The sequence below is a fragment of the Anomaloglossus baeobatrachus genome, chromosome 11, assembly GCF_048569485.1.
Source record: "Anomaloglossus baeobatrachus isolate aAnoBae1 chromosome 11, aAnoBae1.hap1, whole genome shotgun sequence".
Taxonomy (NCBI): Eukaryota; Metazoa; Chordata; class Amphibia; order Anura; family Aromobatidae; genus Anomaloglossus; species Anomaloglossus baeobatrachus.
Window position 1 is genome coordinate 168870495 of NC_134363.1, and position 14399 is coordinate 168884893.

The 14399-nt window shown below is 52.7% G+C and overlaps 1 protein-coding gene across 1 annotated transcript in view; it reads left to right on the forward strand.

Annotated features, from left to right (window-relative positions):
• The window catches only part of RBM7 (RNA binding motif protein 7), a 30077-nt gene that overhangs the window by 9513 nt on the left and 6165 nt on the right, over nucleotides 1-14399 (forward strand). Inside the window, exon 2 of the mRNA XM_075327755.1 lies at nucleotides 14202-14364. Coding sequence (XP_075183870.1) covers nucleotides 14202-14364 — 163 coding nt within the window. The remainder of the gene's footprint in view (nucleotides 1-14201; nucleotides 14365-14399) is intronic.

Sequence of the window (14399 nt, forward strand, 5' to 3'; positions counted from 1 at the left end):
AATTGCCCAGTTTGCTCTCCCTTCCCCCTAAGGCTTTGTGCCCACGGGTCTCTGTACCTGCGGATTTTGCCGCGGAAAACCTGCAGATTTATTTGGATTTTCTATATAAATCCGCAGGTTTCAACAAGTACAGACACTCCCCATGTTATCCTATGGGACATGGGGAGTGCTGTCTCCATGCTGCGGTACGTGCGGCTGTGGAATATGCTGCGGTTTTCCCGCAGCCACACATAACTGTATGTCAGTTATTCCTGCAGAAATATCTGCGGATGTCCAGCCTCTCCACTATGGAGATAGAGCCCGGGACTTCTGCAGGTAAGTCGCACGAATGTCCGCAGGTTTACTGCAGATATTTCTTTTTCGCTCCTAATTGGGAGACCCAGACAGTGGGTGTATAGCTACTGCCCTCTGGAGGCCGCACAAAGAACTACACTTAAAAGTGTAAGGCCCCTCCCCTTCTGGCTATACACCCTCCCGTAGGAGTACAGATTCCTCAGTTTTAGCTTTGTGCGCAAGGAGGTCAGACACGCACGCATAGCTCCATTGTTTTTAGTCAGCAGCAGCTGCTGACTATGTCGGATGGAAGAAAAGAGGGCCCATAAACAGGGCTCCCAGCATGCTCCCTTCTCACCCCACTGTATGTCGGAGGTGTTTGTAAGGTTGAGGTACCCATTGCGGGTACGGCGGCAGGAGCCCACATGCTGATTCCTTCCCCATCCCTTTTTACAGGGCTCTGGGTGAAGTGGGATTTACTGGTCTCCAGGCACTGAGACCGGGCTCCATCTACAGCCCCTGGAGAAGATGCTGGATGGAGCGGAGTACATCAGGGACATGGCCCTGCTTCCTCAAGGTACTCTGTGTCCCCGTGCATTTGGCGCTCACACCGCAGCATGCTGGGTGTTGTAGTGCGCCGGGGGACATCAGCGCTACGGCGCTTGTGCCATGGCCTCATTCAGCTTAGCTGAAGCAGGCACACTTCCAGGAATCGGTCGCGCCGGCCGCTGGGACTGCGGCGCGGCTAGCACTTGTGGTGCGCCGGGGACTTCAGCGCGGCCCGCGCTTTTACGGCGGCCGCGCTGATAACTCGAGTCCCCGGCTTTTGCGGCCTGCTTCCGTTCGTTCCCGCCCCCAGACCTGCCAGTCAGGAGAGGGGCGGGACGCTGGCCAGTGCATCAGCGCTGAGGGCTGGAGTCGTTTTTACATACTCCAGCCCTCACAATCGGCACAGAGGGGACACTGTTTCCCGCACTTTTGTTTGGGAACTCCCACGGACCGCCCCTCTCCACAGACGCCGGCAGCCATTCCTGCTGACACGCTGAGCTGCAGAGGGGAGCCGGGGAGACCCAGACAAGGAATTCTGCAGCCTCTTACCCGCTATTCAGCGGGCGGTAAGCAGCCCTCAGGGCTCACCCCCTCTTGTGCCAGTAGTATTCTTAGTATTTTGTTGCTACAAATACTTTGTATTACATAGCGCTGGTCGCCCTTTGGCTATAGACTCTCTCACATTCAGAGAGCCAGCAGCATGTCGTCCGTAAAACGCAAGGGTGCCAAGGCACAGACATTATATGCTTCCTGCACCGCATGTGGGACTTTTCTACCGGCAGGCTCCACGGACCCCCATTGTGTGCAGTGCTCGGCCCCTGCGGCGCTTGCACAGTCGGGACCTCTGCTGGACGTGACCCAGGGTGTACCACCTGTGAATGCTGTCCAGGTGACAGGAACTGAGTTTGCAGCTTTTGCTGACAGAATGTCTCTCACTATGTCACAAATTCTTGACACATTGCGAGCTAGGCCTGTACTTCAGGCCACGGACACTGTGCAATCATTGCCCCCTGGTCCCCCTCAGCTCCAAGCTCCGGGACGGGCATATACACCTCAGGGTGAAGACTCTGACTCGGACGATGGCCCCGGGCAGCCTAAGCGGGCTCGCTATGACGGGCCTTCACATTCATCTCAATGGTCAGGATCCCAGCGAGATGAATCTATGGGTGATGAGGCGGACGTAACTGATCAGGATTCTGATCCTGGGACCGCTCTCAATCTAGATACACCAGATGGTGACGCCATAGTTAATGATCTTATATTTAACATCAATAAGATGTTAAATATTTCCCCACCAGCTCCTCTTGTGGAGGAGTCAGCTTCGCAGCACGAGAGAATCCACTTCAGATACCCTAAGCGTACTTTAAGCACTTTTCTGGACCACGCTGACTTTAGAGACGCAATCCAGAAACCCCACGCTTATCCTGAAAGGCGTTTTCCTAAACGGCTTAAAGATACACGCTATCCTTTTCCCCCTGAGGTGGTCAAGGGTTGGACCCAGTGTCCAAAAGTGGATCCTCCAATTTCCAGGCTTGCAGCTAGATCCTTGGTTGCAGTTGAAGATGGAGCGGCACTTAAAGATGCCACTGACAGGCAGATGGAGCTCTGGCTGAAATCCATCTATGAAGCGATTGGAGCGTCATTAGCGCCTTCTTTTGCAGCCGTATGGGCACTCCAAGCTATCTCAGCCGGGCTTGCGCGAGTTGACTCCGTCACACGTGCATTTGCCCCGCAGGTAGCACCATTGACCTCGCAAATGGCGGCATTCGCGTCGTACGCGATTAATGCTGTTCTTGACGCTACAAGCCGCACGGCAGTGGCGTCAGCCAACTCCGTTGTTTTGCGTAGGGCCCTGTGGTTGAGACATTGGAAAGCAGATTCTCATTCCAAGAAGTGCTTAACCAATTTGCCTTTTTCTCGTGACCGATTGTTTGGAGAGCGTTTGGATGAAATCATCAAACACTCCAAGGGTAAGGACTCATCCTTACCGCAACACAGACAAAACAGACCCCAACAGAGGAAGGGTCAGTCTGGTTATCGGTCCTTTCGAGGACCGGGCAGGTCCCAATTCGCCTCGTCAAAAAAGACTCAAAAAGACCAGAGACGCTCAGATTCTTGGAGGTCTCAGTCACGCCCAAAAAGGGCAGCCGGAGGAACCGTTGCCAAGACGGCGTCCTCCTGACTTGCGGTCTCCGATTCCCACACCCGCGGTCGGTGGGAGGCTTTCCCACTTTGGCGACATCTGGCTGTCACACGTCAAAGACCGTTGGGTGAGGGATATTCTGTCTCACGGGTACAGGATAGAGTTCAGTTCTCGTCCGCCAACTCGTTTCTTCAGAACTTCTCCCCCACCAGACCGAGCCGATGCTCTGTTGCAGGCGGTGGCCGCTCTAAAAGCGGAAGGAGTGGTGACCTCCGTCCCTCTTCAGGAACAAGGTCACGGTTTTTACTCCAATCTGTTTGTGGTCCCAAAAAAGGACGGATCGTATCGGCCCGTCCTGGATCTAAAGTTGCTCAACAGACACGTAAAAGTCAGGAGGTTCCGGATGGAATCCCTACGCTCCGTCATAGCCTCAATGTCTCAAGGAGATTTTCTAGCATCAATAGATATCAAAGATGCGTATCTCCACGTGCCGATCGCACCAGAGCATCAGCGTTTCCTACGCTTCGTCATACACGACGAACACCTGCAGTTCGTAGCGTTACCTTTCGGTCTGGCAACAGCCCCCCGGGTCTTCACCAAGGTCATGGCAGCAGTAGTAGCTGTTCTGCACTCGCAGGGTCACTCGGTCATCCCGTATCTAGACGACCTGCTTATAAAGGCACCCTCTCAAGAGGCATGCCAACACAGTCTGAAGGTGGCACTAGACACTCTCCAGAGTTTCGGGTGGATTATCAACTTTCCAAAGTCTCATCTAACCCCGACCCAATCTCTGACTTATCTTGGCATGGAGTTTCATACTCTCTCAGCGATAGTGAAGCTTCCACTGGACAAGCAGTGCTCGCTACGGACTGGAGTGCAATCTCTCCTTCAGAGCCAGTCGCACTCACTGAGACGCCTCATGCATTTCCTAGGAAAGATGGTAGCAGCAATGGAGGCAGTCCCGTTCGCGCAGTTTCATCTGCGCCCTCTACAATGGGACATTCTACGCCAATGGGACGGGAAATCGACGTCCCTCGACAGGACTGTCTCCCTCTCTCAGACTGCCAAGGACTCTCTGCGTTGGTGGCTTCTCCCCACCTCATTGTCACAGGGAAAGTCGTTCCTTCCCCCGTCCTGGGCAGTGGTCACGACGGATGCGAGCCTATCAGGGTGGGGAGCGGTGTATCTCCACCACAGGGCTCAGGGGATGTGGACTCTGGAAGAGTCCACCCTGCAGATCAATGTTCTGGAAATCAGAGCAATCTATCTTGCCCTGCGAGCCTTCCAACAATGGCTGGAAGGCAAGCAGATTCGGATTCAGTCGGACAATTCCACGGCGGTGGCGTACATCAACCACCAAGGGGGAACACGCAGTCGCCAAGCTTTTCAAGAAGTCCAACGGATTTTGACGTGGGTGGAAAGCAGAGCGTCCACCATATCCGCAGTTCACATCCCAGGCGTGGAAAACTGGGAAGCAGACTTTCTCAGTCGCCAGGGCATGGACGCAGGAGAATGGTCCCTTCACCCGGACGTGTTTCAGCAGATCTGTTGCCGCTGGGGGACGCCGGACGTCGATCTGATGGCGTCACGACACAACAACAAGGTCCCAGTTTTCATGGCACGGTCTCACGATCACCGAGCACTGGCGGCAGACGCCTTGGTTCAGGATTGGTCGCAATTCCGACTCCCCTATGTGTTCCCACCTCTAGCATTGTTACCCAGAGTTCTCCGGAAAATCAGGTCCGACTGCCATCGAGCCATACTCGTCGCTCCAGATTGGCCAAGAAGGTCGTGGTACCCGGATCTGTGGCATCTCACGGTAGGCCAACCGTGGACACTACCAGACCGTCCAGATTTGCTGTCTCAAGGGCCGTTTTTCCATCTGAATTCTGCGGCCCTGAACCTGACTGTGTGGCCATTGAGTCCTGGATCCTAGCGGCCTCAGGTTTATCTCATGAAGTTGTTGCCACAATGAGACAGGCTAGAAAACCATCCTCAGCTAAGATCTATCACAGAACGTGGAAGATATTCTTAGCGTGGTGCGTGGCTCAAGGGTTTTCTCCCTGGCCATTTGCATTGCCAATTTTTCTTTCCTTCCTGCAGTCTGGGTTGGAAAAAGGTTTGTCGCTTAGCTCTCTTAAGGGTCAAGTCTCCGCGCTATCCGTATTCTTTCAGAAGCGCTTGGCACAGCTTTCTAAAGTACGCACGTTTCTCCAAGGAGTTTGTCATATCGTTCCTCCTTACAGACGGCCATTGGAACCCTGGGATCTGAACAAGGTTCTCATTGCTCTCCAGAAGCCGCCTTTCGAGCCTTTGAAAGAGGTTCCCCTTTCTCGGCTTTCACAAAAGGTAGTTTTTCTTGTGGCGGTCACGTCTCTTCGAAGAGTGTCCGAGCTAGCGGCGTTATCTTGCAAATCTCCCTTCCTGGTGTTTCACCAAGACAAGGTAGTACTGCGTCCAATTCCAGAGTTTTCTCCCAAGGTGGTTTCTTCCTTTCATCTCAATCAGGATATCACTTTACCATCTTTGTGTCCGCATCCAGTTCACCAATTTGAAAAGGGTTTACATCTGTTGGACCTGGTGAGAGCACTCAGGATTTACATTTCTCGCACGGCGGCTCTACGCCGTTCTGATGCGCTCTTTGTCCTAGTCGCTGGTCAGCATAAGGGATCGCAAGCTTCCAAATCCACCCTGGCGCGGTGGATCAAGGAACCAATTCTTCACACATACCGTTCTGCTGGGCTTCCGATTCCATCTGGACTGAAGGCCCATTCTACCAGAGCCGTGGGTGCGTCCTGGGCATTGCGGCATCAGGCTACGGCTCAGCAAGTGTGCCAGGCGGCTACCTGGTCGAGTCTGCACACGTTTACCAAACACTATCAAGTGCATACCTACGCTTCGGCAGATGCCAGCCTAGGTAGACAGGTCCTTCAGGCGGCGGTGGCCCACCTGTAGGAAGAGGCTGTCTGACAGCCCGTTCATGTGGTATCTTTTTACCCACCCAGGGACTGCTTTTGGACGTCCCACTGTCTGGGTCTCCCAATTAGGAGCGAAAAAGAAGAAGGGAATTTCTTCAGCGCTCTATTGGGAGACCCAGACGATTGGGGTATAGCTACTGCCCTCTGGAGGCCACACAAAGCACTACATTAAAAGTGCAAGGCCCCTCCCCCTCTGGCTATACCCCCCCGTGGTATCACGGGTTCTCCAGTTTTAGCTTTGTGTGCGAAGGAGGTCAGACATTCCATGCATAGCTCCACAGATTTTAGTCAGCAGTAGCTGCTGACTATTTCGGATGGAAGAAAAGAGGACACATATAGTGTCCCCAGCATGCTCCCTTCTCACCCCTGGATGGTGTTGTAAGGTTGAGGTACCTATTGCTGGTACAGGGCTGGAGCCTGACATGCTGTTTTCCTTCCACATCCCCTTGTAGGGCTCTGTGGAAGTGGGATCCTGCCGGCCTCTCAGCTCTGATGCCGGGCTCCATCCACAGACCCATTAGAACCTGATGGAGACGGAGCAGGAGTACGATCAGGGACAGGCCCTGCATCATACAGGTACTCTGTGTCCCCGGCAGGCACAGACACACTCCGGGCTGGCTGGGTGTTGTAGTGCGCCGGGGACCGCAACGTGGAGTTGGTGTCCCTACAGATTACTGGGGGATTGTTTGTGTTTGGGAACGCAGCGCCGACCCCCTCTGGACCGGGCGGCGCTGCTGTGACTTGTGGTGCGCCGGGGATCCGCCGTCCGCGCTTTTACGGCGGCGGCGGTTATAAATTTAGTCCCCGGCTTTTTGGGCCTAGGACGCCGGCAGCTCCGTTTCGTTCCCGCCCCCACCCTGTCATTCAGGGTAGGGGAGAGACGCTGTTCGTTAGCAGCGACGAGGGCTGGAGCCTGATTTACATGCTCCAGCCCTCTCACTTGGCACAGAGGGAAGCAGGCTTCCCGCTCTTGGCCAGGAACGCCCAGGGCCCGCCCCCCTTCCTCTCTAGAGACGCCGGCAGCCATTACATGCATGCCTGGCTGGAGGAAGGACGCAAGGCTCTGGGAGACCTGGACTAGGGGCTATCTGGCGACCACACACCCGCTTTTTAAGCGGGCGGTAAGCGATTTTTCTGTGATGGTCCCTCTAGTGCCTCACTGTGTATCAGTGTACTGGGTACATATATATAGATATTGTATTTCTTGCACTGTGAGGTGCGCTTCTGGCTGCATATCCCAGATCGCTCTGTGGAAGCAGCAACATGTCATCCTCAAAACGCAAGGCGGCCAAGGCAAAAAGGGCTGTGTATACTGCGTGTGCTGCATGTGGGGCTAATCTACCAGCAGGCTCCGATGACCCCCATTGTGTGCAATGCTCCGACCCGGTGCTGCTTCGCCAGCCGGAGTCAGGAGAGGTAGTGACCCAGGCTGAGACGCTTGTAAGTTCTGCCCCGGTGACAGGGACGGACTTTGCAGTTTTTGCAGATAATATGTCTGTATCTATGGCAAAAATCCTTGAAACCTTGCAATCTATGCATGGGGCTCAGTCTCTGGGCACGGAGAGGCCTCTGTCCTCAGGTCCCCCTTACTTGGAATGTATCCAGCCCACAGGGGGGTCCCCGGCTTCACAGGCCGAGGATTATGACTCAGATGATGGCCCCAGCCACTCTAAGCGAGCTCGCTGGGAAAGACCCTCGACGTCTTCACACTGCTCAGGGTCTCAGCGCAATCAGTCTCCCTGTGATGTGTCGGATGAGAGTGATCAGGAATCCACTCCTGGAACCCCTCTCAACCTGGATACCCCGGATGGGGATGCCATGGTAAACGACCTTATCTCAGCCATCAATAGGCTGTTGGATATTTCTCCCCCAGCCCCTTCAGCAGAAGAGGCGGCTGCGGAGCAGGAAAAGTTTCGTTTCCTTTATCCCAAGCGTAAATTGAGTGCTTTGTTAGATCACTCTGACTTCAGAGAATCAATCCAGAAGCACGACGCTCACCCAGAAAGGCATTTCTCTAAACGATCTAAAGATACGCGTTTCCCTTTCCCCCCTGAGGTGGTCAAGCGCTGGACCCAGTGTCCAAAGGTAGACCCCCCGATTTCCAAACTTGCAGCTAGATCCATAGTTGCAGTGGAGGATGGCGCTTCACTTAAAGATGCCAATGACAGACAGATGGACCTTTGGTTAAAATCTGTCTATGAAGCTATCGGCGCGTCGTTTGCTCCGGCATTCGCAGCCGTATGGGCACTCCAGGCTATTTCAGCTGGCTTAGCAAAAGTGGATGCTATCATGCATCCAGCAGTGCCGCAAGTGGCGCACCTTACCACGCAGATGTCGGCGTTTGCGTCTTACGCTATCAATGCGGTCCTAGAATCTACCAGTCGCACCTCAATGGCGTCCGCCAATTCGGTAGTTTTGCGCAGAGCCTTGTGGTTAAAGGACTGGAAAGCAGATGCTGGTTCCAAAAAATGTTTAACCAGTTTGCCTTTGTCTAGAGAGAGACTGTTTGGCGAGCCATTGGCTGACATCATTAAGCAGTCCAAGGGTAAAGACTCCTCTTTACCACAACCCAGAACATCCAAACCTCAGCAGAAAAAGTGGCAGCAGAGGTTTCAGTCCTTTCGAGGTTCGGGCAAGACACCGTTTACCTCGTCCAAAGGGACTCAGAGGACGCAAAGAAACTCAGATTCGTGGCGGACTCACACACGCCCCAAGAAAGCAAATGGAGGTACCGCTTCCAAAGCGGCTACCTCATGACTTCCAGCCCCCCCCCTCCGCATCGCCGGTCGGGGGCAGGCTCTCCCGCTTTTCCGGCATTTGGATGTCACAGGTCAAAGACCGGTGGGTGACGGACATTTTGTCTCGCGGGTACAGAATCGAGTTCAATTCTCGTCCTCCAGCTCGGTTCTACAGAACCTCCCCACGTCCAGACCGAGCAGATGCTCTGCTGCAGGCGGTGGGCTCCCTAAGAGCGGAAGGAGTGATTATCCCAGTCCCTCCTCAGGAACAAGGGCAAGGATTTTACTCCAATCTCTTTGTGGTTCCAAAAAAGGACGGCTCGTTCCGTCCTGTTCTGGACCTAAAACGGCTCAACAAACATGTGCACGCCAGGAGGTTCCGGATGGAAACCCTCCGCTCTGTCATTGCCTCAATGTCCAGAGGAGACTTCCTTGCCTCAATAGACATCAAAGATGCTTATCTCCACGTGCCAATTGCTACAGAACATCAACGTTTTCTACGTTTTGTGATAGGAGACGACCATTTTCAGTTCGTAGCTCTTCCATTTGGTCTGGCGACAGCCCCACGGGTCTTCACCAAGGTCATGGCGGCGGTGGTAGCAGTTTTGCATTCTCAGGGACACTCGGTGATCCCTTACCTAGACGACTTATTGGTCAAAGCTCCCTCTCAGGAGGCATGTCAGCACAGCCTGAATGCTACGCTGGAGACTCTACAGTCTTTCGGATGGATCATCAACTTTCCAAAGTCGATCCTATCACCGACTCAGTCACTAACGTATCTTGGCATGGAGTTTCATACTCTAGCAGCGATAGTGAAGCTTCCGCTGGACAAGCAGCGGTCACTACAGACAGGGGTGCAATCTCTTCTGCAGGGCCAGTTGCATCCCTTGCGGCGCCTCATGCATTTCCTAGGGAAGATGGTGGCAGCCATGGAAGCAGTTCCCTTTGCGCAGTTTCATCTGCGCCCACTTCAATGGGACATTCTCCGCCAATGGGACGGGAAGTCAACGTCCCTGGACAGGAAAGTCTCGCTTTCCCAGACGGCCAAGGACTCCCTACAATGGTGGCTCCTTCCCACCTCATTGTCTCAGGGAAGATCCTTCCTGCCCCCATCCTGGGCAGTAGTCACGACAGATGCGAGTCTGTCAGGGTGGGGAGCAGTATTTCTCCACCACAGGGCTCAGGGGACGTGGACTCCGCAGGAGTCCACCCTTCAGATCAATGTTCTGGAGATCAGAGCAGTGTATCTTGCTCTACTGGCCTTCCAACAGTGGCTGGAAGGAAAGCAGATCCGAATCCAATCGGACAACTCCACAGCGGTGGCATACATCAACCACCAAGGAGGGACGCGCAGTCGGCAAGCCTTCCAAGAAGTCCGGCGCATTCTAATGTGGGTGGAGGACAGAGCATCCACCATATCCGCGGTTCACATTCCAGGCGTAGAAAACTGGGAAGCAGACTTCCTCAGTCGCCAGGGCATGGACGCAGGGGAATGGTCCCTTCTCCCGGACGTGTTTCAGGAAATCTGTCGCCGCTGGGGAGTGCCGGACGTCGATCTAATGGCGTCTCGGCACAACAACAAGGTCCCGGCATTCATGGCGAGGTCGCGCGATCAAAGAGCTCTGGCGGCAGACGCCTTGGTTCAAGATTGGTCGCAGTTTCAGCTCCCATACGTGTTTCCGCCTCTGGCGCTCTTGCCCAGAGTGCTACGCAAGATCAGATCCGAGTGCAGCCGCGTCATACTCGTCGCTCCAGACTGGCCGAGGAGGTCGTGGTATCCGGATCTGTGGCATCTCACGATCGGTCGACCGTGGTCACTGCCAGACCGACCAGACTTACTGTCCCAAGGGCCGTTTTTCCATCAGAATTCTGCGGCCCTGAACCTGACTGTGTGGCCATTGAGTCCTGGATCCTAGCATCTGCTGGATTATCTCAGGAGGTCGTTGCCACAATGAGACAAGCTAGAAAGTCGAATTCGGCTAAGATCTACCACAGAACGTGGAAGATTTTCTTGTCCTGGTGCTCTGCTCAGGGAGTGTCTCCCTGGCCATTTGCATTGCCCAAGTTTCTTTCCTTTCTGCAATCGGGGTTAGAAAAGGGCTTGTCGCTCAGCTCCCTTAAAGGGCAAGTTTCGGCACTATCCGTGTTTTTTCAGAAGCGTCTAGCACGTCTTCCTAAGGTGCGCACGTTCCTGCAGGGGGTCTGTCATATTGTGCCCCCGTACAAGCGACCGTTAGATCCATGGGATCTGAACAGGGTACTAGTTGCTCTCCAGAAGCCGCCCTTCGAGCCTCTGAAGGAAGTTTCCTTTTCTCGGCTGTCGCAGAAAGTGGCGTTTCTTGTTGCGATCACATCGCTTCGGCGAGTGTCTGAGCTGGCAGCTCTGTCATCTAAGGCTCCCTTCCTGGTGTTCCACCAGGACAAGGTTGTGCTGCGCCCCATTCCGGAGTTTCTTCCTAAGGTCGTATCCTCTTTTCATCTTAATCAGGATATTTCCTTGCCTTCTTTTTGCCCTCATCCGGTTCACCGGTATGAAAAGGCCTTACGTTTGCTAGATCTGGTGAGAGCACTCAGAATCTACATTTCCCGCACGGCGCCCATACGCCGTGCCGATGCACTTTTCGTCCTTGTCGCTGGTCCGCGCAAGGGGTTGCAGGCTTCTAAAGCCACCCTGGCTCGATGGATCAAAGAACCAATTCTAGAGGCCTACCGTTCTGCGGGGCTTCCGGTTCCTTCAGGGCTAAAAGCCCACTCCACCAGAGCCGTGGGTGCGTCCTGGGCATTACGCCACCAGGCTTCGGCTCAACAGGTGTGCCAGGCAGCTACCTGGTCCAGTCTGCACACTTTCACCAAGCATTATCAGGTGCATACCTATGCTTCGGCGGATGCCAGCTTAGGTAGAAGAGTCCTGCAGGCGGCAGTGACACCCCCGTAGGGGAGGGCTGTTTTGCAGCTCTAACATGAGGTATTTATTTACCCACCCAGGGACAGCTTTTGGACGTCCCAATCGTCTGGGTCTCCCAATAGAGCGCTGAAGAAGAAGGGAATTTTGTTACTTACCGTAAATTCCTTTTCTTCTAGCTCTTATTGGGAGACCCAGCACCCGCCCTGTTGTCCTTCGGGATGTTTTTTTGTTGTTTGCGGGTACACATGTTGTTCATGTTGAACGGTTTTTCAGTTCTCCGATGTTATTCGGAGTTAATTTGTTTAAACCAGTTATTGGCTTCCTCCTTCTTGCTTTGGCACTAAAACTGGAGAACCCGTGATACCACGGGGGGGGTATAGCCAGAGGGGGAGGGGCCTTGCACTTTTAATGTAGTGCTTTGTGTGGCCTCCAGAGGGCAGTAGCTATACCCCAATCGTCTGGGTCTCCCAATAAGAGCTAGAAGAAAAGGAATTTACGGTAAGTAACAAAATTCCCTTCTTTGTTTACTTACCGTAAATTCCTTTTCTTCTAGCTCCAATTGGGAGACCCAGCACCCGCCCTATTTGTTCTTAGGGTTTCGTTTTTCGGGTGCACATGTTGTTCATGTTGTTTCTTAAGTTCTCCGATCATGTTATCGGATTGAATTTGTTTTTGAAACTGTTATTGGCTTTCCTCCTTCTTGCTTTGGTACTAAAACTGAGGAATCTGTACTCCTACGGGAGGGTGTATAGCCAGAAGGGGAGGGGCCTTACACTTTTAAGTGTAGTTCTTTGTGCGGCCTCCAGAGGGCAGTAGCTATACACCCACTGTCTGGGTCTCCCAATTGGAGCTAGAAGAAAAGGAATTTACGGTAAGTAAACAAAATTCCCTTCTTTGCTGGAATCCCGCAGCAATGGATAGTTGCTGATTCCGGGGAGCTACTGGGCAAACCTGTGGACATACCTGCGGATATATCCGTGGGTACATTGTCCCATGGGCACATAGTCTAATGCCAGTCCTGCATACCAGCCTGCTTCCTGTTCAGTTATTTTAGACTCCTGCAATTTAGAGACCTTTGGTCACATGACTCTCTAAAGTCATCCAAGGTCCTTTAAAGCAATCTTTGCCTTCGTAAAAAATATGGCGGAGGCCCTCAGAAATTGTCCAGTTTGACACACGCTAATGCCGGCCCTGACTGTAACTAGGGCTAAGGCTGCTTTCACACATCCGTTTTTTCCTGTGCAGCACAATTCGGCGCTTTGCAGAAAAAACACAATCGTTGTTTTTTGCCGCCGTTTGCATTTTTTTTTGCACAGACTTACATTAGTGCCGTATTGTGCCGCATGGGCTTGCGTTCCGTCCATTTTTTGCCGCGTGCAGCAGATTCCGTGGCCGGATGGAACGTTGCCTGGCATGTTTTTTTTGTCCGGCAAAAAAAAAAGCCGCATTCAGCCGATGCGGCGCGATTTGCAATGCATGGCTATGGACGCCGAATGCGTTTTTTTTCCACTGCGCATGCTCAGTAGCGTGCCGCAAGCAGCAAAAAACGGACGGGCTGCATGTAAAAACTTATGCAAAGGATGTGGTTTTGTTGCCGCATCCGTTGCATAGGTTTTAGAGCCGGATTGGCCGCCTCTGCTAAAACCGGAGGTGTGAAAGCAGCCTTATATGTAAAGCATACTCCAAAAATCCTGTAAAATCATGATGGGGCTTTGTTTTGGGAAAACACTATCTAAATGGCTTCCCTGGTGTTGCAATGGGTAAAAGTTAGACCCTCCTTACATCCACATGTAATTGGTCAGACGCAGAGGAAGCAGTGGACCTCTCCAATACAATACCACTATAAATATTATTGCCTTATATATGTGTATATGTATGTCCAATGTGTTATAAAAACCACACCACAGCTATAGGGGTCTGTGCCCACGATCAGGTGTCACTGTGTCCTGGATTCGGCGGGTCCTGACCTGCGGGGCCGTGAGTCTCCTCCGCAGGAGAACGCAGCTGCCCGCGATCAGGGTTCAGTGCGCTGCGGTCTCTCGCTTGTGTTCTCCCTACGGAGGACGCATGCAATTCCGCAGCAAACAGTTGACATGCTGCGGTCTGGAAACATGCACCGCAGGTCAGTGTTTGCTGCGGAAAGAACAAGCACAGTGAGTACGGGATTTCTAGAAATCCCATCCTCTGTGCTTGTACTGTACAACGCGGCGTTTTGGACGCAGTTGAAACATACTACATCCAAAATGCTGCAAATAATGATTGTTGGGAACCCAGCCTAAAAGGCTGTGTATTTATGCACCTGGGGAAGGGGTTGAATGTCCCCAAAAAGCGCAGTGTGTATATGAGTTAGATTTTCCTTTTGATCCAAACCTGTGTGGCAGCGTCTGGTTACTATCTGTCTTTTTTTTTTTCTTTTTTTTAATTTATAAGGAGGACACAATCACTTATCGGCAGTCATAGTAAAAAAAAAAAAATACTAATCATCCTCAGACGCAGCCTGTCCCGGCAGTGTGTGTTTTACTTCTGTTCTGCTTTAGTGAAATCACTCAAAGTAATTATTGTGGGGTTTTGTTTTTTTTTTACTTGTTTTGCTAATTTATTTAGTTTTTTTCCAGGCTGGTCCTGCAATAAATGTGAAAATTCCCAAGGACAAAGATGGCACGCCAAAACAATTTGCTTTTGTAAATTTTAAGCATGAAGAATCTGTCCCCTATGGGATGAGTCTGTTAAATGGCATCAAACTGTTTGGAAGGCCTCTGAAAATCCAGTACAGATCAGGTAGGTGGGTGGGCGGCCCGGTAGAGGGGTGGGTC